Source organism: Zootermopsis nevadensis, unplaced genomic scaffold (genome assembly GCF_977971745.1).
Source record: "Zootermopsis nevadensis isolate Lab colony 2312 unplaced genomic scaffold, Znev_1.0 Znev_ptg000017l, whole genome shotgun sequence".
Classification (NCBI taxonomy): domain Eukaryota; kingdom Metazoa; phylum Arthropoda; class Insecta; order Blattodea; family Termopsidae; genus Zootermopsis; species Zootermopsis nevadensis.
This window is the reverse complement of record NW_028259149.1, coordinates 6559368-6585151: the sequence shown is the minus strand read 5'-3', so window position 1 is coordinate 6585151 and position 25784 is coordinate 6559368. Positions and strand designations below refer to the sequence as shown.

General features: G+C 38.4%; 2 protein-coding genes and 1 long non-coding RNA gene across 5 annotated transcripts in view; 2 read left to right on the top strand and 1 right to left on the bottom strand.

Moving 5' to 3' along the window:
- The window catches only part of LOC110834473 (glutamate receptor ionotropic, NMDA 2B), an 80829-nt gene extending 67517 nt beyond the window's left edge, over nucleotides 1-13312 (top strand). Inside the window, exons 13-19 of one of the 3 annotated variants that reach the window (XM_087350252.1) lie at nucleotides 363-599; nucleotides 2142-2302; nucleotides 3356-3537; nucleotides 5233-5507; nucleotides 9288-9568; nucleotides 10088-10183; nucleotides 10906-13312. In XM_087350252.1, the coding sequence (XP_087206378.1) occupies nucleotides 363-599; nucleotides 2142-2302; nucleotides 3356-3537; nucleotides 5233-5507; nucleotides 9288-9568; nucleotides 10088-10183; nucleotides 10906-10951 (1278 nt within the window). In that variant the 3' untranslated portion in view covers nucleotides 10952-13312. Of the gene's footprint in view, nucleotides 1-362; nucleotides 600-2141; nucleotides 2303-3355; nucleotides 3538-5232; nucleotides 5508-9287; nucleotides 9569-10081; nucleotides 10188-10905 lie in introns of all 3 variants that reach the window. The other 2 variants (XM_087350253.1, XM_087350251.1) reach the window with 2 other exon arrangements.
- The window catches only part of LOC147873633 (uncharacterized), a 61245-nt gene extending 44439 nt beyond the window's left edge, over nucleotides 1-16806 (bottom strand). Inside the window, exon 1 of the long non-coding RNA XR_015535474.1 lies at nucleotides 16670-16806. This is a non-coding gene — a long non-coding RNA (uncharacterized LOC147873633). The remainder of the gene's footprint in view (nucleotides 1-16669) is intronic.
- Nucleotides 16807-17471: 665 nt separating this feature from the next.
- Nucleotides 17472-23485, top strand: LOC110834478 (glycerophosphodiester phosphodiesterase 1). The gene is made up of 6 exons (XM_022073671.2): nucleotides 17472-17827; nucleotides 18394-18569; nucleotides 18661-18766; nucleotides 19667-19759; nucleotides 20575-20804; nucleotides 21974-23485. Exons 1-6 carry the CDS (start codon nucleotides 17477-17479, stop codon nucleotides 22125-22127), a joined length of 1110 nt encoding a protein of 369 aa, XP_021929363.1. The 5' UTR covers nucleotides 17472-17476; the 3' UTR covers nucleotides 22128-23485.
- The last annotated feature ends 2299 nt before the right edge of the window (nucleotides 23486-25784 follow it).

Below are 25784 nucleotides of genomic sequence, written 5' to 3'. Positions count from 1 at the left end.
CTCATAACTTCTAAATGTCAGTCACTACGGTTAACTTGGTAATCTACCGTCATGTAGATCATAATATCCTATGTCTACTGAGGACTCCTAGCTTGTGACGCCTTGCGGTCTGGTTGAGTGTCGTCTCCATCTTCACGCTGAAAATTAAGGTGATATGTTTCTCCGAAACTTTGGAAATCATCTACAAAACCACACGGTGTCACAATTCAGAAGACCCATCTCCAGATCTTCACCGCCGCGAGGACCTTAGATCCCTTATTTCACCATTTGTCCACTACCTTAATTCTCAGATCCAAAATACGAGTATAAACACTAATTATCTAAATGACCACATGGCAAATGTTCACGTTCTGGGTCCACAGATGACGGCGCCTAGGGAACACAGATTCTCACTGTGTCGGACTTTGTGGCTCGTGTGGGCAGTGCTTTTCCAGGCGGCCGTAAACGTAGATTGTCCCCGAGGATACACTGCGCGTTGCATGGCCAACGTGTGGGCTATGTTTGCGCTCATCTTCCTGGCAATTTACACAGCGAACCTTGCAGCCTTCATGATCACACGCGAAGAGTTTCACGACCTCACAGGAATTAACGATACAAAGGTAACAAGCGCGTCACTTACCATTAGTTCAGTGCTTGTGTGATGTCTTTACATGAGATAGACATTACCAGTGCTAGAACCAAAGTGTAGGAAGAACAGTATAGAAAGTTACATTACAACAGTCGTGTGATACAAATTTTGTCTGTAAACCTTTTGTAGTCGTTGGGCCATAATTTACCGATTGAAGAGGCCCACTAAAATTCAACGGGGGATACTGTCTTCATTACTTGCTCCCTTCGTTTCTTCATTTCCTCTGTCCGTCTTCCAGTTTTAATTTATCCTACAAAAATCTTGTCACTCTTTGTTAGATATTTCAGAGTAGTTATCTGTAAATAACTGGAAAACCGCTTGATGGGATACGTGTCTTTTAAAGCTTGATTAAGAAAGAAAAATCTTGCGTCGTGTACTTTCGATAGTCGCAGAAACTCAAATAAGCAGGCCGATCAAGTGAATCACTGTCCCGAGCTCCAGTATAAAGGGAAGACAGATAATACAATGCAATATTCTCGAAACGCATAAATTAGTGACGAAAGTTTGTTTAAAATTTACTATTGTCCCTAACATAAAAACAAATAATGGGCTGGACACTTTTCCATGTAACTTATAAAGACGCTATGCAGACAGAATGTCAATATTTTATACATTATCTGTCTACTTTCTGAGATAAACAACGGACCGGCGTGCGTTCAATCATTCCCTGAGACACAAGCCGGTTCAGCACACAAGTTGCTTCTGACGTGCAGTCCATCTCGATAAAACAGCAAAACGTGGCTTTCACCTTAACTTGACTCGACAAGAATCCAACACAGGGTATAGTCTGTTCATATTTTATTCAGGGCGAAGTAAAAGAAGACTTCCAAGGACCTAAGAGGTTGGAAGTATCACGAGCCTCGGAATAAATGGATTATGAGCTTCAGAACTTGTATTATACGTAAAATACTATCACGGCGAAGTAATCTAGGACGATGAAACGGTGGGGCATGAAGCACACATGAGATGGATAATAAATACATATATCTTGGAAAATATTACGAGAGGATACCGTTAGGAGGTTTTAGGCGTAATTTTAAGGATAGTGTTAAAATTATGATGGCTTTCTTAAGGGATGCAGCACCGTGCAGTCTGGTAAATATCAAAGACGTTTCGGAAAAACTTACTGTACCCACCATCATCCACCTTTGTACCAATCGCCGTTCTAACCTCAAATCTCACATAATATTAAAATATATCTTGATAAAATGCGAAGGTGTGGATTTCAATCATCTCGCTCTGGATACGGACCAATAACGCGCTTTTGAGTACATAACAATGAACTTTATAGTTTCATAAAAGGTGGGAAATGTCCCCGCTAACTGAGTTTCATGGAGTTGTATAACAGAATAACACATCAAGTAACTATACCAGAGAATCGTTCCTCTGTTATACTACCATACCATTATTTTAAATGTAGAGTGATATTAAACTATGAATTCAGCAAAACTTTTAAAAGGGCTACCCAAATTCTTTTCATCTTCCAGCTGTATCGTTTTGTCTGTTTCAACAGCTGAGTAACCCCCACTCACTGAAACCGCCGTTCCGTTTCGGCACTATACCACACGGCAACACAGACGCGGTTCTACGGAGGAACTTCCCCGCCATGCACTCGTACATGAGGCCCTTCAACCGATCCACTGTCATGCAAGGTGTTCAGGCCGTCAAGGAAGGGTAAGCATTAATACCGATGCTCAGCTGCTCGTCACAACATCGCGTAATTACTTTCACCATTCTATGGACGAACGTCCTCAAGTCAGACACTCTGTCTCTGTCCACAACTGTACCAAGTGAAACAACAATTTACCAAGTGTGGTTGTCAATTAGAGTAGTCAGGGCACTCTGTAGCTCTAAGTAGTTACCAACGTTTCGGAGAAAAATACCACACAATGTGACAAACCAAACTATCATAATCGACAATCACCAAATAAACAAAGAAACAAAGATTATTTCAAAATCTTTTACGAGTGACTGAGGGTGTAATTATTTGTTTGATTACCTTCTGTTGCGTTTGTTAATTACTTTGGAAGTGTCCTCTGACAACACTGACCTCGTTACCACTGGCTTAAAATCTCGTAATTTAGAATGCTCTGAGGCCCCAGTTTCGTTCAGACCTTTTTTGTCTGTTTTTAAAATAAAACCGTGTTAATAATCCTTGTGGTAGCGCCGTGAAAGAACGGCAACTTCTCTCACTTGTGTGTTGTGCGGTGTAGCTCACACAGAACTCCGCAGGCGAAGAGTTCTCGTTATGCTAGCGTTGCTCAGCCTCTTCCATGACGCTGCACACTGAATTAAATCCCTTTTTTCTCTCTCTCTCTTCTTTTTCTGTTTATTTGTCCCTTCCGTTATTTCTACTTCTTTCCATTTTAAATAATTCATTTAGTCACTTCAGCCTCTTTATTTGTTCCACCACATCCTCCATTCCTTTGCATTTCCAATACCTTTGGAGGACTTGCTCGTATGATTTGTATGAAACTAAATCGCCTGGTCTTGTCTTAGATGTCGCGTCGTACTGTACGATAGAGATTTATCGACGTTTCAAAGATCCTTACTACCTCCAACTTCAGGGTGATCATCTCCCTAATGGAGGTGGTAAGCACCTCTGAAACGTCGGTAAACTTCTACAAGAGTACATGCCGCAACGTCCCAGAAGACAACCGTGAACAAATTCGACGCCGTGAGAACCTGAACTCTCACTCAGCTGATTCTAATTCCTTGTTTTTGCAGGAAGTTGGACGCGTTCATTTACGATGCGACGGTACTGGAGTACCTGGTAGGACAGGACTCGGAATGTGTCCTACTCACTGTCGGCTCATGGTTCGCCATGACGGGATATGGGGTAGGCTTCCCCAGACATTCCAAGTTCCGGGACCTTGTCAACCAACAGCTTATGGAATACCGCGAAAATGGTAGGTTTTACTGTATCCTGGATAATAATTCTCACATTGCTGATCGCCCAAAAACACCCTATAACATCACGTGATCCAAATCTCTTTCAAGTAATCTTGTAATTACTTTACACAGAGTCGGATGACAAGACGACTGGTGAGTAGTAAATTTTAAATTATGTGGGAGAAAGCGCTTACTCTTTAATTTACGATTCTATCCCGGCATTTGGCTGGATAGTCTGAGGAAAGCCAAGGAGAATCTCAATCAGGATAGCCATTCTACAGCCCGAGATCTGAATTTGATAATTCCACAATATGAAAGATCGCTAAACATCGGACTGTGACTTTCGTTCATATACGTAGAAAATTTAGCAGTTAACTGGATAGCTCCTGAATTACTAGCAATTTCCATAGGAATTTGAGCCCTTTCTTGATGCAAGTAAGTACATTATAAACGGGCCATATTTTGAATAAACTACTCCAACAACGTACGCACTTAACACAAACATTCAGATGTCTGTTGAGTTACCTTCTGTTTTAGTTACCTGCTTCCCACAGACTAAGGAAAGTCTGGCTTTGGCTTAGCTGTATAACTGTCAATAAGACTATTCATAGTTATGAAGATAAACAATGTTGAAGCTCTCGTAGATTCGGTGTGACACCGACCTCGTGTAATTTCAGTAGTGGAGTTTTGAATAATGAAGTGACATAAAGCAGACCGGAAGAGGAGAAGAGAAATATATGCCTACTCCATGCAAATTACAAATAACTTCCAAAATGGCATTCGCTTTATACTCACGTGTTTCTCAGAAGGTCAGAACTCTCTTACTAGAAGAAATTAGACGTGTAAGTTATAAACAAATGCGGTGTCCGTTTGCCAATCCAAAGTAAGGGACTTCGCTTCTTCCTTCATTCTAATAAGTTCATACACTTACAACATTTAGACATTAACACTTTAGATACTGTCTCCAGAGTTTACGCGATCTAGTTCGTTTTGGTGTAATTAATTTAGTCTTTTCACAACATTCTCAGTAATTTGCTTTGCCAGGGTAAGGGTACATAAATTAAAAAATGACAATCTAAATACAAACACTGCACTATGGCCTATATTTCATGTTACCTGTAATTTAGCAATACCTAATCTTCAACGTTAAATTAACGTCTAAATTATATAATCACACCTGCATAATTGTTAAAAATCAATATGTCCGATTCACAAGAAATTTCCAAAAATTGTTCTTCCTTCTTACTCTTAATTTTGAGGACTCATACCACTGTAATACCGGCTAATGTATGTCTAACAAGATGATGGCTGTCTTCTGATGCTGCGCCGTGTGGTCTGGTATAAGTTTATTGACGTTTCACAGGTGCTTGCTACCTCCATCATCAGGGTGATAAGTCATTACATGCGGCAGACGTAAGACTGGTTTGACGAAGCTAATAGGCGTATTTTTCAACTTCGTTGGGGGAAAAAATTCCATAAAACCTATACATTACAACGCCTTCAGTGTACGTTAAAACATAACGCGTTCACGATTATAAATAACATGAACCCATTTGAACTTTTCAGCATGTGTTTTGTCTGATATTCCAAACGACGGCCGTTTTCGCTGGCATCCAATGCAAGTATCCTACACCTTCAGCACTCACAGTACAGAAATGGTATGATTTAAGAAGTCCGTAACGGAAAGCTTTCGTTTCATTCTGTTGTCGCAGGAGATCTGGAGCGATTACGTCGGTTCTGGTTTACTGGTGCATGTAACAAGCCCATGAGTAAAGAGAAACCGAGTCGCAGTGACCCCCTGGCTCTAGAGCAGTTCTTCTCTACCTTCCTGCTTCTCGGGTCAGGGATTCTCCTGGCGGTGGTCCTCTTGCTGTTGGAACGCGCTTACTGCATGTGTCACCGCCCCATCAACAGGCTTATGCACTTCGACGACCAGCCTTCCACGCGGGCTGCCGCCGTCAGGGGCTGCTGCTCACTGCTCAGCAGGGTAAGACACCCAGAGCGACCCAATTACACCTACGAAGACGACTGTCTTGGGGGATCTTGCGTTGTAGTCTGGTAGATACCGACCGACGTCTCAAAGGAGCTTACTGTTTCCAGCTTCAGGGCGATGAGTAAGCCACGCGAGCAAAGTTGGTGTAAGTAAAGAATTAGGCTGGATAAGGCAGAGACCTGGCCGAACTAATTGGAGTGGGGCGAGGACTGGAGTGCTACTAGAATACACGCAGAGTGATAAATCAAATACAAGAAGAGGCGACCTCAACTGGGGGGGGGGGGGGGCGGAGCAGTGAGATAGATGGAAATATATTGAAGAAATACGTACATTACGTAGTATAAAGAGAGAAAGGAACAAATTAATTTCAGGAAAATTAAATAAAAGCAATGAGGGAAATAACAACATTAAACAATGAATTAAAATAAACAGAGATATCAAGGAACTACGAACAAGAGTTTGATATGCAAGGGAAGGCCGAAAGTAGCCTCTATAATGACCGACAGGGATCTCCAAAACGTCGATCGTTACCTACCAGACTAAACGGCGTAAGATCTTCATATCTCTCGCCGTTATAACTAGCCTGTACAGATATGTTTTGTTCGGAACATAGCTCAGATAAATGTTTAGTGATTTATGCTCGAGATGAAAGCAGAAAATTCATGTACATCATCATGTACTGACCGCCAATGCTGTTCGATTTTAACCCAAAATTGGAGTGTGTCGACAAATTTAATTAAAACTCCCATATATTAAATGTCATAAAAATAGGTTCGAAGACTTTGGAGTCGTCATATACGGACAGACATGGGGGGAAAAAATTAGGCACGTTTCTGCAATTATTCGCTCCAAACGCGCCTGAAATGTGAAACAGCAAAAGCACACACTCTTGTGAGACCAGTCCGACAAAATCAGTAACCTCCTAAATACAGAATTGCAGGTCGCATTAACGCTTCAGCTAACAAATTTCACTCTTGACAGCTGTGGGCAGACAGACAGGTGGACATGGCCTCTCTCTGCAATATATATCGCATAAACCTACGCTACGCTTGATACGACGATTCTAAAATTGGAACCTGATCAATATTATCTCCTAACAATTAAAATTACTTCATTTGCCACTATGGCAGTGGCTGACAAACTATGGCCAATGAAAATATTGATCCGATCCGCAGAGAGTACGGCCCTGTATAAATTTACACAATACAGTATTTTTATCGTAATAACCTAACCAACACACTTCATACGCAAGAGGAGTGCTTATTAAGGAACAAACAGTATGCTCAGCTACTCAATAAACGTTCCAGCCTTTCATGGAAAGTTCATCACCGCGTTTACAAAAGCCTGCCACTGAATACTGTTCAGAGCCATATAAATACAGTAAACATTCTTGTACACGTATAAAGCAACCTATGTCCAGTAGTGTAAGAGTTTGTAATTAGGTAATTTATTTTCGCAGAAATGTTATTTCACGAGGATTTCCGGCCCGTGATGACTTCGAATACCCCACCCGATTCCCGATTCTCTGTTCTAGGTACAGACCGAGCAAGGCAAAAATGGAAACTGGCGGACGTTTGGAATTCAGAGTAACAATTGAGTACGGAACGCGCGTTAAAGTATGTGTAATGTTTCTTCCAAAAATATCCACTATCTGTTAATATTAATCAACTCCGCAGTCAGTTTTCTCACCAGGCAGCACGAGGTCACTCTCATATATAACACACAGACTTGCTGATGTCGGCTTTCGCAAAGTTTGTTTTGAAATTTTCTAAACTCTCATTATATTTTGTTTTTGCGTACGCAGAGGAAAATAACGATAAACGAAGCAGCGGGAGACTGGATAAAACTGCAAAATTAAAGCGCCATGCTTTGTACTAATCACAAAATATCATTAGGGTGATAAAATAAAGAGATTGGCATGGGAGACGCATGTAGCACTCGATGAGAAAGGAGCTTTGAGTTTCGGAAATAAGGACCAATTTGAAGAAAATTTTCTTTATTCCTGTTCGACACGTCGAGACACCGCTTTGACTAACGCTGTGCAAAATAATGAAAGAAAAATAATATGTTTAGCACCAAAGTGGTCATTCACATCGCCAAAGATAAAGTACAAGCACGGAAAAGTTACCACTAATATCTGCGTTGTAAGAACAGTAATTCGCGAATTCTTTTATATGAAAGGGGTTACCAGATGCACAAAAATTATAAAATGCTAAAGAAATATACTTTACGTCAGAGTGTGAGATCACCAGTAATGTTGTTTTTCAGTCGATGTTTTCAACAAGGCTAGTACAACCAGTTGTAATGAATTCGGCCTGCGACATTTTGCTCAGCTAGGAATAAGCCTGTTACCGACCACTGGCCTGGAGTTGTGGGACATACGAGAGGCAGGTCTGAGCTGCGGTTAGGTCGGGTCTGGACCCATCCTAGCGGCTCACATGCATTACTGGTTGCCCTGAGAGGACTCTCCCTGTTAAAGACACGGTATATTGCTTCTTAATGAAAATGTTAGCTTCCAGGACGTAATCCCATAAACGGAGAAGTAGATAATCTTTTCACTGACGTTTCAGCAGTAACAATAATCCTATTATATGATCCTATTTAGTGAGAGTGAAAATATTCTCACAAATTATTCCTTGTGCGGATACTCTCTTAACAAATACTATTTTAAAATAGTTTCAATTAAAGCATTTTAAAGGCAACTAAACCCTAAAACCGCACAGAAATGTGTCTGCGGATCGAAACTAGGGTTCGGACAAAAAATAGTGTAAACCCTCTTCACCAGCCGGGGAGCTCAGTCAGTACAGTGACTAACTACGGGTTGAATGACTTGGGTTCGATCCCCGACAGAGGCAGACCGGCTCTAGAGCCCACCCAGCATCCTGTCTAATGGGTACTGGGGGTCCTTTCCCCGAGGATATGCTCCGCCGAGGCGTGATTCTGACAACTGATCCCCATCTATTGCCGAGGTTGAAATGAGTGGGAGCTACACCACCTCTCCCCTGAGCGCCTACATGGCGCGTAATGGGATGACTTTACCGCTTTCTCATCTACCTTCTGTAATACTGGTAAAACATATTTATAACACCAATAGGTACAGACCAAACAACAGGTCTTTCACATTGAATTTAAAGAGTACTGGGCTAGATAGACACTTGGACATTTTATACCCGAACGGTACAATAAAAAATAAAACTCGCAGTAGAGTCGTAATCACACACGCTTCGAATTCAGGAGATCCAGTGTTCGAATTTATACCGGCGTATAAGCTTTCCTGGCATATTTTCACGATTATACTCAGTACCCCTAGACAAACTCTTGATATAGTTCCGTTAAATAAGCAACGACCGCTTCTCTCGAATCCTTCCGAATTCCAACCAATCCCTGCAGCATGTTCCTTCTTAAGAAGTTCCTCAGCTACTCAAATAAATTCCCCCACATTTATGGAACACGAAGGTTAATTACCGTTCTCACAAGAACCCAACACATATCCCTACCCTGAGCCAGATGAATCCAGTCCACACCCTCCCACCATATTCCATTGTCCTTTTAATATTATCCTTCCATCTGCACCAGGTCTTCCGAGCTGTAAAATCTTGTTAGTCTTTCCAAACAAAATTCTGTCCAATCTCCTGCGTGCTACAATCTCTGCGCATCTCCTTGATTTTAACATCTAAATAATATCTGCCGAAGAGTATGCATTCTGAAGCGTCTTTACTGTCCATTATTCACAACCGAACTACCACTTCATCCTAAAACGCTGTTTCATTTCAGAGCTTGGGCAGAACCTTGACCCCCAATACCCCCCCTACGGAACCCAGGCGCCTCCTGTTGACGCCGCGGTGTCCTACGGCGGGATGCGACGATCTCCTAGGACGTATGGAGGTTGCACTGGGGGCGGCACAGCGCCGAGTGGCAGAACTCGAAGCGGATCTACAGCTCCATACCTCTGCTGTTATGTGCCAGGTTCATGGACCCAGACTCAACATATCTGCTAGTCGTCCGAGGTCTAAGTCGTTGGCCTGGTCTTGGGGCCATGCGACCGTCCACTCCAGGTAATTTATATATGTTCTTATTAATAACCGGCATGTTATGTTGTGCCTGTTTGTCTGTCCATATGATTCGTTTCCAAAAATATTCAACGCATTTCAATAACATGTGTTACTGGTTGCATGCACTGGTTTAATTTTCCTTGTAACGGTCAAGAAACGTGTAAAAACTCAAAAGGAACCGATCAAAAGACCGAAAAATAAAGACTGGTTCTACAATAAGTTGGCACACTAAAAGGTCACATTAAGGCATACAGCTCTATTGAATCTATTTTGTTATATTCAATTAAATAGAAGGAACAATAAAAAACTCCATATGATATTACACCCATATTGTCAATGTTGGTCTTTTAGATTGCGACAAAACCATTTCCGCTGTCAGCTGCACATGAAGAGCGAAACTATGTCAAAATGGATCTGAGTAAAATGTCACTTACAAAACAGCAGCCTTCATTGGCAATTAGTATTGATAAAGACAGAAAAGTATGAGACGTTTTAATGATTGGTAATCTTTACTAGTTGCAGCGCTTTCCCTGGACCACACGAAGAGTTTTGCAGATCGTCAAGAGACGTTCACAGAGATTACTTCGTAGAAAACTATGGGGTCTGGTCCCCACCGGTGTAGGTATTGCTCCACCGTCTTAATTCCTACATCTAAACGTTTGTCAAAATCAATCATGATAATAAAATGCACTTTGCGATAGCAAATATTGATAAAATTATAATCATAGCACACATCAATTATCTATCTTCGCTGCTTTTGTTATTTTGTGGTCTTAGGTCCCCTGTTATTCCTTATATCCCTTGACATTGCGTACGGAATTTGAGAAATGTCAAATGATTTGACAGTCAACCAAATACACACGCATTTTTATGAGTCAGGTAAAATTAACACAAAAGTGTACTTCACAAACACTGTTCAACGTGTTGTGCTAGTTAAACTTACTGGCACGAATGAAGGCGGTGCATCTGCTTCACGGTTGACGTAACTGAATACTTTAAACACCAGCTTTCTAGCCTGTCTGTGCCTTCCGTTTTAATAAGCCAATCACGCACCTACTGCTGAATACTCACAATCTGCATCATGTAACCACGAAACTCGAATACATACCACAAATATGACATTCACATGTAACACGAACAACACTACTAATCGAGTGAACGTAGAGCAGCTGACTGAAGTCAACTGGCTAACGAAGGCACGTGGCTTTAGACACGTAGAAGCGTCTAAGACTCAGTCGCCATCGTTCGTGTCACGCACTTTAGTTAGTTAGTTAGTTAGTTAGTTTCATGTGCCTTAGTAGTGGCAATAAATTTATAACTGCCTGCCTTTCTTTTTACAGACGAATGTACCGGAAAGACGTAGCAGAGATTGAGACGGTCCTTTAAAACATTCGAGGACATGCACGACTTTATTCCCAGCGACCGCCAAAACAATCATTAAAAATCACCAAGTGTCAACTGTCGAAAAGGTGATAGATCAATGGAATTGACTTGCACAGGAAAAGAAGTAAAAAACAATGCATGTGACTACGTCATTAGAACACAATAAATATCGAGATTTTAAGTATTTACTTACAGGTTTTTTAATTAATATACTGACCGGAATTTCTACGAGTTTATAACAGAATTCCCGCAGCAGTGGCATAACATCGATGTCAATACACAAACGAAAGTATACTCAGAGCCGTTCACTGTCGTATTCGATTCAAAGCTATGGCACGAGTATAAAATAACGTATAAATACAAAATTATTTGTACTTTCGGTTAATATCAGCAATATACGCTCTTAACAATTAATAAATAGTCTACCGGTTACTACAGTGAGTTCACTGATGAAGTTGAACCTAAATGTAACTTCCCGGCTCCCGGCTGAAACTGCATGGCTTACCGCCAAGCGCTACAACGTTTAGCCGATATGTCAAGTATCGTTCCATAAAAACAATAAAATCAAGTTACCAAAATTACAGTAGTTCCTACCGGGAGCTAGAAAGTAACGGTTGTGTTCAACTTTATCCATGAATGCACTGTACGAAGTAGTGGGCTACAATGCGAATATATGAATTCACGGTAGGCTGTTGGTAACACTGGCAGAAGATCCACTGATCATCTCTTTATGAGTGGGGTCACACTGCTACCGTCATCGATCAAATCGGTCACAGAGTCCTGCTTCAAACGGTTAACTTTCACAGCTTTAATTACATACTGAATGAACAAACTGGCCTGTGTTTACATTAGCAAATGTTAGCGTTCATTTTTGCAACAAAATACATGACACGTTAAAATATAAGAATAAGGCGAGACGAAAATATAATGCACGTAAGTAAGAAAATAGGGAGAAGAAAGGGAGGTTATTCTTACTTTTTTTATTTAAACAGCATCAAATAACTGGATGAGCGAGAATTATGAATTATATGTGGTACAAAAGGAAGTAGCCACAGCCCAGTTTAGGGTACTGCCCCAAAACTGCGTCGAGGTAAATCACTTACCACATTCGATTTTATGTACAGATTTTAAACCGGGACCTACCAAATGTAATAAAATGTTTGCTAACCGTGATATTTGGTAGCGGTTAGTTGCTTCCGATGCAACCAAAGATTTAAAATGTTAACTCACATTGTAAATCAATTAATTTTAATGCAAAGACATTTTTGCCAATTCTTCTAAACTGAGGAAAATTTAAGATACGCAAATTTAAATAATCATGAAAAAGATTATTCGAAAAACGTGGGCCAAGATGAATGTATTAGCTAACGTTAGATCACTAAACCGGTAAAAAAAGGGGGGGTTTCCTTGAACGCCTAAACTGTTTCCTGGGGAACAAAGCCGAACGAATGCAAGAACTTTTTAATCTTAATTTATTTTCAACGTAATCATAACTCTCAGCAAGCTCTTGGAATGTTACAGACAGATAATCGATCTGACACCAGAATTATGTCAAAAACATTTTGATACATTAATACTAAATTTTGTAAGGCTCCACCTTTTCACTGCGACCTAAATATCAATTAACTTCTGGATTGTTGTCCCATATTGTTATGTCTGATGAAGGAGGCATTACGTCCTACTGAAATGCTAGCACAGAACCAAAATACAGCACAGCGCAATAACCCAGAGATCATTGCAATCATTATAAAATCATAAGAATAAATATTAAAGCTGTTGGATCGACATGAAACGATTCCTTTATGTAAGTTTCTATCATTTTCATATGACTGTGTATGTCAGAATTTCAACTGAACAGTGGAGTAAATATACTATACTAACAGAAATGTCAGAACTCAAAGTGAATAATATTCATTAATTTCTTTCGATGTAATTAAAAACCAAAAATTCTACTAAATATTGTAGCGGCATTGATTTTTGTTGTCTTTAAAATCCAACTGTTCGCGAAGGTAAATACGGAACAGAGCAACTATTAACAATTTATTTTGACTTCTCACTACGATCCCAAACGTGAATATTGCCTCTTGTAGTGAAGTTTCTTTTAATATTTCTGTAATGTTCGCGTTTATGAATAACGATAATTATGAATCGATGTTGGAATGTGTTATGAGATAAGCTGTGCTGAAATGTAAATACATTTGAAGTGTTAAATACATAACTGTTATTCAAGTTTGTACCAACTATTTGTGTACGCTTTTCGTGTGTATCAGTATGTATGTACACACATGTATGAATAGGTATGTATCTGTTTATACATGCATGTTAATATGTGTAAATGTATGTGAGACGATACCAGTTTCTGAAGCTTTCTGTTATTTTTCTCTGATAACTATCTGGTTGTATGCGTACCTGTAAACCAAGAACTCTCGGCGCAATTACAACCACCTAATCCCTACGAGTGTGCAAATTCGCCAAACGGAATACTGATATATAACTTCTGGAAAATATTTGTTCGAAGTTTTTATCTGTTACGATGTTTGGCTTTTTTTATGATGCCTATATCTTTTGTCCATTTACTATTACCTACAATAAATAAGTCGACGCTTAAAGGATAAGGAAATCAATACTTTTCAGTTGACTTTACCCAATAACAGACCGAGAAAGGTTTCTAAGCAGGAAAATATTGAGTCCCAGCTCAAAACACGCGGAGCGCACTTAATTTCTGACAGTTACAACTTATATAAACAAAGCGGACGCCACGTAAATGAAATGGAAGGGGCTTTTAAATTGTGGGAATCCAAACTGAATTCACTTCCATGTCTGTCCAAATTATGTTCAAAGTAACAGTATAAACTTCACTTTGGGATTCTCAAGTCTCAAGAAGGCCTGAGTAAAATATTTAAATGTTGATATTCTGCCAACTCATACACATCAGCGCCACAGACTGAACAAATTTTGTTAAATATTGCACGTGACTCTCTATTTCAGACCGAATATTTCATCGCTCTCCAAACCACAGAGCGTTAAAACCACGCTTTATGGCAACAAAATATTTTATTTACTTCACTCCTATTTCTGTTAAATGTGGCGTGTTGACTGGCCTGCCAGAAATAATTTACGTGTTCATTAAGCTCTTTGGTAAAAACTGAAACCCGTCCATCAGCACACGGCCTAATATTTAAACCCTGCCAACTCCAAGTTTCAATATTTTTGTATCTGAAATTTGAGTTTCTCACCACGTTGAAAGTGTTGACTGTGGTTTTCTACGTTCCGATGGAAGGCAGCTAACGTTAAATTGTATTTATCTAATACCATTTTTCGGACATCTCGCTATAGTCAGGCTACATCTGTCGTTCTACTAGGTGAATGGAGACAGAGAAAAACAATTTTACTTTGAATGTCACTTATTTACTGTCCTCTTTCAGTAGTGGGGTGGACGCGTGCTTACTGAAAGAGTATAATGTAACCGTGGACAGCAGCTACTTCCAAAACCGAAACTGTGTGGATTTGTCGTGTGGTAAGTAAGTCATATTCTCGAAAGCAGCAACTCCTCCAATATTGGGTTGTTGACAAAAGCAATTCTGTTCCATTTCCCAAACTCACTTCTGGAGCGCAGAAATCGGATTTCCTTCTTCTACAGGTGACGCGTGAAGCAGAATCAATTCCCACTGTGAGCCTACTGATGAAATCAACTATAAATTACATCAGCAACAGCTCTGTCCATAATAAACGTTACTGAAAAACACTCAAGTTATTTTGCTGTCTTTCCATTAGTAAGGTCTGCATGTACTTCCTCTGTGGTGCAACGAGTGAAAATTACATTATCTTTTATGTCAGGAAGAAAAAAGAGTGACTTCTAGATTCAGTTTCCTTAAAGTGTCAACAATATCATTGTATGTGCAAGTTCGGCTTTGGGAGGTAGCTCGCTTCGAATGTTGAGACACTGCAGTCGCCCTCTTCAGGGCGAATACACACTTTAAAAATAAACTACTGTATAATTCATTTTTCTCCCGTATAAAGCTTTTAACCCTTTAAATGCCGAATAATTCATTTAAAAGTTCAAGTTGTAATTTTCCACAGTATTTGAAATCGTTTGAAAATTCTAAATGGATTATGTCCGCAGTCGGACGTAAAATGTGACATTTCTTTCGGCTAATCTTATACAAGATACTGAACTTAACGACGCTTTAAGTATCTAGACTGAGGAACGTCGGATGAGAAGATGACGATGAATAATGGATTGGAGAATATGTGAAAGAAAGCGGTCGTGGCCTAATTTTATGTGATATCCAGGTATTTGTCTGGAGAGACTGAAGAAAACCACGAACACCCTTAGTCAGGATAGCCTGTTCCTAGCCAAGATTTTGGACCTGGGGCCTTTCGACTACGAAGCAGGAGAGCTAAGAACTCAGCTACAACGTTCGGTGGAACTAGTCAAATAAGCAGACTTCTCGAAAGCCAAGAACATGACCTGGAACCTGACACAACCGTGAACATAGAAAATTAAATACGTCTATCTGGCAGTCAGATTTATTACAATATTAGTCAGAATGGAGTGGGCGTAACAAGATGAAATCATGTGAAAGGCACGTGTTTCCAGAAGTATGATTATTGTAAGAACTACACAGGACACAACTATAGGTAAATAAATAACAATGTAAAATAAGGTAAAAGTACTTATATAAATGTAATACTGGGCCTAAATAAAAACTCCCATGCAATCAACTGACACCTAGTGCTTGTTCAAATATAGCACTTATTAACAAGGCCTCTCCGTTTCCTTCCCCATACACGCGCAGATAAACCGGCAGGCTGTATGCCACAGTCACAGTCTTCCAGCCTATGTCGCCGAGTGCAGTGCAGTCATGTTTAGTTGTTAAAACATGTCTACAGTTGAACTGTTTTCATATGCAGCTATCGCGTGTGTATTGCAAAAACAAAATAATAAAATAAAATAAATAATAATAAAAAAACGCAAGTTATGGACCAAGCTCTGCTTCAAAAAGGGCGTCATTTATTAATTTCTCTGCATAAATCCTTTGTTCATTATTTCCTAATGCTCGTAATTTGGCAGCGACATTTTTTGCAAAGAGGTCAAATTTGTCCTCAGTACAGAAGAACACGAGACAGCAGCAGCAACTGAGCGATTGGCCTGCCGGTATCGTCACACACGTGCGTTCCACCTGTCACGTGCTACGTCCTGCAGGCAGAACTGATGGATTTCCTACAGTCCAACAGTCCAAACGATTGGCCGGCCGGCCGCACCACACACATGAGTTTTGCCTTTCAGTCTTCAACTGTGCAGGCCGAACGGGTGGCCAAACTGTGTGTGTATGGGGGGCCTAAGACAAATCCAAACCCACTCAAGGTTGGTTACGATTCTCCGCCTTCCTAATGACCTCGCCTAACTGGGCGAGCAGTTTCATGTGTAGCTATTCGGCGGGTAAATACCATGTATTATAATTTATTACTTTTAACTACTGAACGTTACACGAATCATTTAAGATAACGTTTTATAGTATTAATTTGTTCGTTGCATCAATGGAATACATATAAATATCGCTTTTTAGTTCAGAGTACTGATATACATGGTTAGAGACAAAAATAACTATCAATAATTTGCATTTCCATGAACGAAATACTATCCAAGTAAGCCTAACCTAATTCCAAAACTATTCCGTAAACAGATCCAACCACCTAATGGGAGGTATTCGTACTTACTCTTGCAATAGTTCAAGCAGAAAGATATGTAAGTATCCCCAGTCGCCTGTAGATAATAATGACAATCCAGAAATATAACATAACACATCACAAAACAAAAATCTTCTATTCCCACTAAGAACGCACATTGAATGACAGTCGACATGCAATATCAAACTGCTGCCAACATTCAGGCATTGAAATATGAATTTTATCGAACTGAATGGTTTACTTTGTCCTTAAATGCTATGGTTCTCGCCTACCTGCAATTTAAAATTATGAAATTAAAAGTAATTGCACAAGCCTGAGACAGTTAATTAACGCCGTAAAACTGTTGCTAAACAATTGATAGTTAATTAACATGCCAATATTAAATCACGAAAGAGTATTTCATCGCCTGCAGCAATTAACAGTCAGGAAAAGCAATATGCGTGTATGAAAGCATGAAAAATATTGAGAATTAAAGAAATAATTTTCTGTTACATTTGAATCAGATGCTATAAATTTCTCATCCAAGCCGTCAGCCAGAAATATAGAAAATACTTGCATGGTTCTCATTACGGAGTGTAAGCAATCAACAGCGCCAGGTGTTATAAATCACGTACCAATAATTTTTTTAAGATATCACTATACCACATGCAAGAAATAAGGTCGCTGTGTCAGAATGTAGACGATAACTTGGCTCGCACACTGTACGTACTCCAGTTAATAATATATTATGGAATATAATAACAACAAATTTTTGAACTGTAAATAAAACCACCAAAACCACCACCCGTCTCGGTTGGTAACACGGATCGCCTACACAGACCTGTACACGTTGGTAGCATGTGCTGTGGTTATGTAAACAACATGGCTGCTATCGTGAATGTGATATGGAGTTCCGTCAAAGCTTCCTTTTATATTTATGGGTTTTGGTTCTATTTCTCGGAAATATTATGTCTTGCTGTACCTACAGCAAGTGTCGGAGCTCTTTTGATATTCATTCTAGTCCACATTGGAAGAATACCGCCTCCTGATCCTGCAACAGTGGAAGAAATACTGGGACAAGATCCACTACTTCAAGAACGTGATGACAAAAAAAAGGATTGTCAAGATGGTGCATACATCATGAAAAGCATTGCGCACAGAGGAGCTGCACTAGATGCTCCAGAAAATAGTATAACTGCGTTTAGACAGGTACCTCCCAAATAATGAACAAGGTCAACAGGGTGTGTTAATGATGACATGAACCTTCTTGTTCAGAAAATGTATTTAAATTCAATATATATACTTTTATCCCTTTCTTATTTTTGTAGGTTTTCCAGAAATAGCTATGAGATCACAATAACTTATAATAATTTTACTTTTAAACACATGCACTGCTTCAGACTACATTTGTACTCGTGCTGGAGAAAATGTAGTCTGATGTGACTCACATTCTTACAAAAGTAGTATCTGGTCACATAATCTTGTTAACCCTTTATACCCTGTGGGGTATGAAACCAGTAAGATTATGAAATTTCTTTAAAAAATTATTACTTTTGTAAATTTGGGTGCATCTTGTTTCGTGGTGTAATAAGTAGTTTACAGTAATGTCACTGCACACTTGAACAGAAGAGAATCCACCTTCAAGATAACTCTTTGTATGTTAAACCCATTATTTTACTCTAGAAAATAAATCTAGGGAAGAGAGTGATGATAATAATAATAATAATAATAATAATGATATTCATATTCATATTGTGCTTTGTAATGTTCTTCAGGCAAAACAGAAGGGTATGACTGCAGTTGAGTTTGATGTTGCACTGACAAGAGATAAAATACCAATAGTATTTCATGATGACACCGTAGATAGGATGACTGAAGCTACGGGCAGAATCAAGAACATGACATGGGAAGAACTTAAACAACTAGACATATCAGAAAAACATCCAATGAGGTATCTTTACTTTGCACTACTGTAGAAATTGTCAACTTTGGGTTCATGTTTTAAAACTGTTTGTTTGAAAATAACATTTTTTTTGTGACAGACATAAATATGGAGGAGAAAGAATTCCTCTGTTTGAAGATGCAGTGAAAGAATGCCTTGATTTGGGCCTGCGAATGTTTATAGATCTTAAAGGCGATGATTTGAAGGTAGGTATGTTTGTGTTTATATCTAAATCTAATTACATATTGATCTGTTTGAATTACATTTCCAAGTCTGTATACAGCACTACATAAATGTTATTACATCAAATTATAATTCATGTCTGTGGTTGGTAAAAACATATAATGCCTTGCATATATTAAATCCATTTTATAGACCAGGTCATCAGTCATTTCTCTTAGTTACAATACCGAATTTACATTTAAAAATCAATGGCACTGATAAATCGTTTCAAATTATTTTTTGTAGCTTATAATATAGCACAGGGCGGTCCAACTTATTTCCTTGCTCGGACCGGAATAGTTTTCCTGTTGGACCCAAGGGCCAAGAAACCCCTACTCTCACTATTTTCGCATTTGTCGTTATCTTTAATAATACATATTCAGAAATGACAAATTACCATTGCATATGCTGGAATATAAATTGTATTTAAATGTGCACAAATGACTAGTGTGTTGTAAATTTTTAAATTTGCTCCTGTAACAATTATTATTTCAAATCCTTACGATTAAAGAAAATAAATGGGTTTGTACTAACTAGTAACAAATTAACAAATACTTTCTCAGGCTGGATTACAAGTGGTCGCAGGCTGCCAGTTGGACCACGCTGGTATAGCATGTAGTGTAAAATATGATGAAAAATGTAAACTTGTAGTGATATAGCATCAAATAAAATAAAAAAGTAGAATATACTCAACTTGCAGACACCTTAAACCATGTTTGAAAATCACAGTTATAGGTTATGTTTCAATGCAAACATTTGTATCAATTTCTTATGTTTCACACAATAATGCAGACATTCTGATCGATATATGTCATTCCTTCCTATTTGCTGTATTAATTACTAATTCTAGTCTAGATATAAATTGAAGTTTTACATCCCTACAGTTGGTATCTGTGATCCACAATGCATACAAGCACCACAAAGAAATGTACACCAGAGCCATTGTGTCATCATTCAGTCCTCTCTTGATTTACATGGTAAGTTGATAAATTTCATAACAATTGTTCTGTTGAACATAAGTGTAAAGTAACTTCATATTGGAATGTCACTTCCTTGGGAAAAGTTCCCTATAGCCTGGACTCAAATTCAAGATAAGGAGGATACTGTATGTTCTGTTGATCTCAGTGTAACTTCTAAACCATGTTAATATTGCAATTTCAAGTTACAAACGACAGATCTGACCCAGTGAGGTGGGAAATGTAGATAGAAATGTTTAATTTCTTAGCTTTATACCATACCACATGAAGGAATATTAATGTACTGGATCTTGATGATATGAAAGCATATGTTTCACTTGCAAGGTCATAGATATGCAGCATTTACATTTTATATTTGTTTGAATTTAATTTAAATGTACCATTTATGTTGTTCTCTGATTAAAATTACATATTTTATGTATTGAGGATTATTCCCCGATATTAAAAAATCTTGTTTAACAGTACTCACTGAATTATGCTCCTCGTTGGCATTTTCCTTCAAATTCATTGTGTACAGATTGTAATACATTCTCAGTTGTACTTTTAAATTCTGCCCTTACTTTGTGAAAAATTTATTTTGAAAGAGAATAAAATGGCTAATATGAATTACCAGAAATTTGATACCTCCAACATAGAAAATGGATTCTTGTGTAAGGTATGATTTAAATAGATATCAGTGGTATATAAATCAGTAAGACTAAATTTACTGTACTGAAAAATTTCACTCTTTATATCAGTTCCTGTAAGCATGACGTTAGGAGCCTGTGGCCACATGGGTCTGAGTATTTTGCCCTTGCATCATATGACTTATATAGATCCGGCGGGGAGACCCATGCATCACAAGCTCTCTGGCATGGCGACCACACGTGTATGCTTCTTCATCCTATTCCGGAGTGGAAGGTGAAGGTTTGCCCCGCTACAAAAGCCTTCCACATATACTGGCAGCACGTTCTGCAGACGCAGTCAACAAATGGGCATATGACAACTTCTATCATCACATGCTAGGTCTGTCGGTCGTTCTTCTTCACAAGGACACTGTTACTTCGTGAGTATCTTCCCAATCCATTTTCATGCTGTTTGCAGGTTTGACATCAAGATGTATGCATTACCGGCACACTTGCTTGGAGACCTCACAGGTTTGCAACATTGTTCTATAATGGCACCAGTGAAGTTGGGCAGTACAGGTATGATGACCTCATCCAGCATTGTTGCTCGTTTGGCAGACATGTTGGATGAATGGGCACTGCACTATTTTTATGATTACCTCCCCAGTGCATCACTGGTAGGCTTACTGAGGGATACCATCTCAGAGTAAGTACAAATGCTTTGTGCCCCAGAAGTATGTTGCCATTTTACGTTTGCTATAAGAGTATGGCAGGTTCTGACAAGCTGTTCACAAAGCAAAAATTTGCACATAAATGGAAACTCAGCTTTATTTCATGTGTGACATGAATATATTTTCCATATTTAAATAGTCTGCATGTATTTTAATTTGTTCAATAAGAAACATATCCATGATGGTCTTTGAGTTGGGACACCATATGGATTTGTTGACAACTTTGACACCAAGAGACCTCAAATCTCATATAATCTCATGTTTACAGCCAAGAAAGACATTAAGTTTATATACGAGTGTGTGTTTTTCTTCTTCTTCTCATCTGCCAGTTACGAATTGAGGTCTGTACATTTAGATGTACAGTTGTTGTTGGATAACTACTTTGCAATTTAAATATATTCAATGTTATCAGTTCATGGGTCCCGCAGTGGCCGCGCGGTCTGAGGTGTGGGCCTTGTGCCACTTGGTCGCTGGGACCATGGGTTTGAATCCCACTCAAGCCATGGATGTTTGTCTGCATTTTTTTGTGTTGTGCTGTCCTGTGTACAGGTAGAGGCCTTGCGACGGGCTAATCACTTGTCCAAGGAGTCCTACCGAATGTCTATAGATCGAGCCAACGAAAAGTTGGGACCCGCAGTGCTCAGGCACTTGAAGAATGGGTCATTCCCAGTATCCCAGTTATCAGTTCATTAACATCTTAATTATATTATCCTATTGTGTCTGATGGTGTAAGAATGAACATTACCATACTTCTCTGCAATAAACATTTTGTACAATTCATAATACTGTAGAACTAAGTACATGAATATATGATTGCATCATTTATATATAGCAGTTTCATTACAGATCTTATTCATGTGTTTTATTAATTTTTACAGAGAAGTGGTACGTCTGTGGAAGGAGCGTGGCCTGAGGGTCATGCCGTGGACAGTCAACATGCCGCTGGAAAAACAGTACTTCACGCGAATCCTCAAGGTCACATATCTTACAGATACACTCATTGGTGAAACTGATGGACCTAAGTTTTCATGAGTTTCTCAACTTTTTTAAATTTCTCCACTGTGTATAATTTCTGACACTGCTTTACAGTTAAAGAAAAATTCAGGCAACTTATACTAGAATGTCTTCCATGAAAACTATAGAAATACATATGAATTATGTATTATCAATGGAGTCAGTAATTCCGAGGCTAAATGTTTTTGCAGTGTATGTCCAAGCCATTCTATCCTTCTTGTCTTTATTACGGCTACAATATCTGAGCTTTTGAACAGCTTCTCCAGCTTGATATTCATTCTAATTCTCCATAGGCCATTGTCACATATTGGACCAAAAATCTGCCTTAAAACTTTCCTTTCCCAGGTCATAAGCATTCTTTCAGCTAGAGATGTTAAAGTTCAGCATTCAGATCCGTACAATACTATAGGTCATATTATAGTAGTGTACAACCGCACTCTAAGGTTTTGGTGGATATACCTTTTCATAAATAAATATGTACTGCCACATTCATTAAAATGGATATCAGGAAAATGTTTGTCCATCACAGCCCAAAATTCTTTAAAATCTAATGTGTGCCAATGATCATGATTTTAATCATTCTCTTGTGGGAATGTATATTAGATGCATAGATTTAATTAGCTATGGGCCAGAAATGTACTAAAACAAAATCTTTATAGAGTACAAAGTTTGACATGGTTTCTTGTTTTAAATTTATTATGACTCGTTTAATATTAAATTATCACTAAATTGAAATTATCGGTGTTTCCTACTTTTGATTGTTTGCTATTAAAGTAAGCTCAAATTATGTTTGGTTAGAAAATCTTTGTGCACATTTGGATTTTTCTTCTTAATACTAAAATATAACTGTTTGCTATTGTGGGTCATAGATTAAATTCAAATTGGATGCATAATTAAACAGCCAATAAATCATCAAATGCAAACTGTCACTGTTTTAGTTTAAAACTGCGTGTGTCACACATACAAAAAGCAAGGATGGCCATCGGACTGTTGATATTTCGGATAAAACACGCAGAAGATTGAAACTGTACAAAAATATTTCCTATTTAAAGTTCAGCATTTATTATAATGGTTGTGTTAATGGCAGCTAATATTAATTCTTTTTTTTTCTGTGTATTATTTGTAAAATGTTTCAAAATAGCACCAAAGTTAAAGAGCGATATTAAGCTAGCATGATTGTTACCTGAGTCATTATTTACTTCATCGCAGTAGTCGCAACTTTCATAAAGATGTATATACCAAAAACCACTTTACTTTATTAGTCTTAGAGAAACAAATGATTTTATGTATAACGCCTCGTTGTAAAGATCAGGTATGATGAGACTGCAGTGAATTAACTTGCATTTCTTCACTGCATAATAAATGTTGGCAATGAATGGTGTTTTATAATTAAAATCATCCTTCGCAGATATATAAATTAAGTCCACGAACTAAAAGTATACAGGTATGGTACTGTCTGTTATAAGAACTTCCAAGGAATACCTCAAGTTCAAATCTTCAAAAATCCTATTTAAATTTATGTAATTTGAGACAAGTTTTCCCTCCTCATTTTTGCAGCAATTCCTGGCATAATTCTCCAGTCCCATCACCATTTACCCTCGATATGAAACTAAAGAATTTTGCTTAAGTTATCATTTCTATTCATAAAGAAACATGGTTATCTTCAACTGTTTGGGTTTGTATGCTACTTAGCACTGCATGAGATATGAGGATGAATATTCATGGCGAAGTGAAAGCATGAAGAAAGGAGAGGTTATGACCTATTTCAAAGTACTAACTACTCTAACATTCATCTACAAATATCAAGGATATTAACATATAAGAAGAAGAAAGGTATCTTCTGATTAAAATATGGCAGTCTTGTAGGTACCAGCATTTTGGAACATTTCTAATGAAGTAATGATAACCATCTACATATAAGAAGCATTAATTATTATAATTATCATCATTATTATCATAGTTATGCATACATGCAGAGGATCAAGAGTAATGGTATAACTTATCTTTACCTTAGAAATTCAAGAATGTATCACAACGTTAGAGAATGAATGGATGGAAATTAATTAAATTTGGTAGTATGTTATGTCATAATGACAACAATGCTTTTCATAAAATTTGGTATTGATGTCATGCCAAAGTGACTACTTAAAGGTCAAAGTTTCCACCTCCCTACATTCTGTAACGTCAACGTTATTACCAGTGCAGAAAGTTTGGTTGTGATGGATTTTGCGCATGCGTAAAGGATCATGGGTAATAGCATCATCTTCATTTCACTTCACGACATCAAGCAACTATGTTGTTTGTATTACCGAGTGCAGAAAATGAGGAATTATGAATTTCATAATTCACCTATGACACAACGTTCATACCTAATTTCATGAAATCCTTGAATACATCAATTCGTTATTAAATGCGTACTGACGGATAAAACAAGTGACGATTTAGTTATGAAGCTAATACAATTAATGAATTTAGCACTTATTCCATACAGTTGACACAAATATTACAGCGACATGTTTTAGCCTGAAATGGCATATAATAAATATTACGTTCTTTAACGTGTAATAGGCTATGTAGATTAATTAGCTTGGTTGTACTTAATACGGGGCCGTTAGAACGCTGGCCTTGTAAACCTGGGGTCTCGGGTTCGATTCCCGGCGGTGCCCGAATTTATAACTTGTGTTGTTGGGCAAGGCCGTGGTCTAGGCAACACGGAGTTTTCCTCCGGGGGCTTCCCCGGTTTCTCCGTGGCATCCCAACAATTACTCCATTCACACACAGAAGAAGGCAATGGCAAACCACTTCTGGATCATCTGCCAAGAACGTATATGAACAGGTCCCAGTCCGAGAAAAGGATGGAAGGATCCTGTTCATATGGACCTGTCGTCAGACAGAACACTATAAATAAAAAAAAACCGAGCACAGCAATTACTGGAAATATTTTACTAAGGCGGTTAATAACACAATGTAGCAATTCAAAACGATAAATAAGCGATTTCACTCATCACCATATAATGTCGGCCTCCATTACTGTGAGCACGTACATACCTGAATTGCGCTGTAAGAAACATCAAGTTTATACACTTAAAACAGCCATCTGTCAGCGTTGCGGTCCACAGTGGTTGTGTACAATCAATCACAATTATAAATTGGTATAATGAATAACACTTACACTAATCACACTCACGAAGCCAACCACTACACAAAATAAAAACTGAATTCTCGATCAAGTGACAGCAAACAATTTGCCCGATACACCTGCAAAAACTTAGTAGAGCAAAATTTATCTCTAGTTCATGACATCAAATGACTTCGACAAGCGGTTTGATGAGAATGCCATTAGATGGCATAAATATATGAAATTTTGGAGTCATGAATAAAAATAATCTGGAATTACTAATAAAATCGTGCACATACATAGCTCCTTAGCTTCAAGTTTACAATCTGTAAACGTGATCAGAATATGTCACATGAAAATGTGTGATCCACTCCTTCCCACTCATACAAGGTCAAACATCCAACGGCACCACATAGTCTCCGCTGTGTCCGGCTACAATCTTCAGTTTCTTACCTGGGTAACAAGAGACAAAATGTTTGTGGCATGTTTTACCTGATTATATAACCCACATAAGTGAAAAGTTTTCACTGACAACACCTCAGGAAGAAATGTCCTGC

Coding starts and splice junctions, on each gene's coding strand:
- LOC110834478 (XM_022073671.2), top strand. CDS start 17,477: ATGTGCTGTGGTTATGTAAACAACATGGCTGCTATCGTGAATGTGATA. Junction 18,570..18,660: donor TCAGAAAAACATCCAATGAG/GTATCTTTACTT, acceptor TTTTTGTGACAG/ACATAAATATGGAGGAGAAA. Junction 19,760..20,574: donor GTCCTCTCTTGATTTACATG/GTAAGTTGATAA, acceptor TGACTTATATAG/ATCCGGCGGGGAGACCCATG.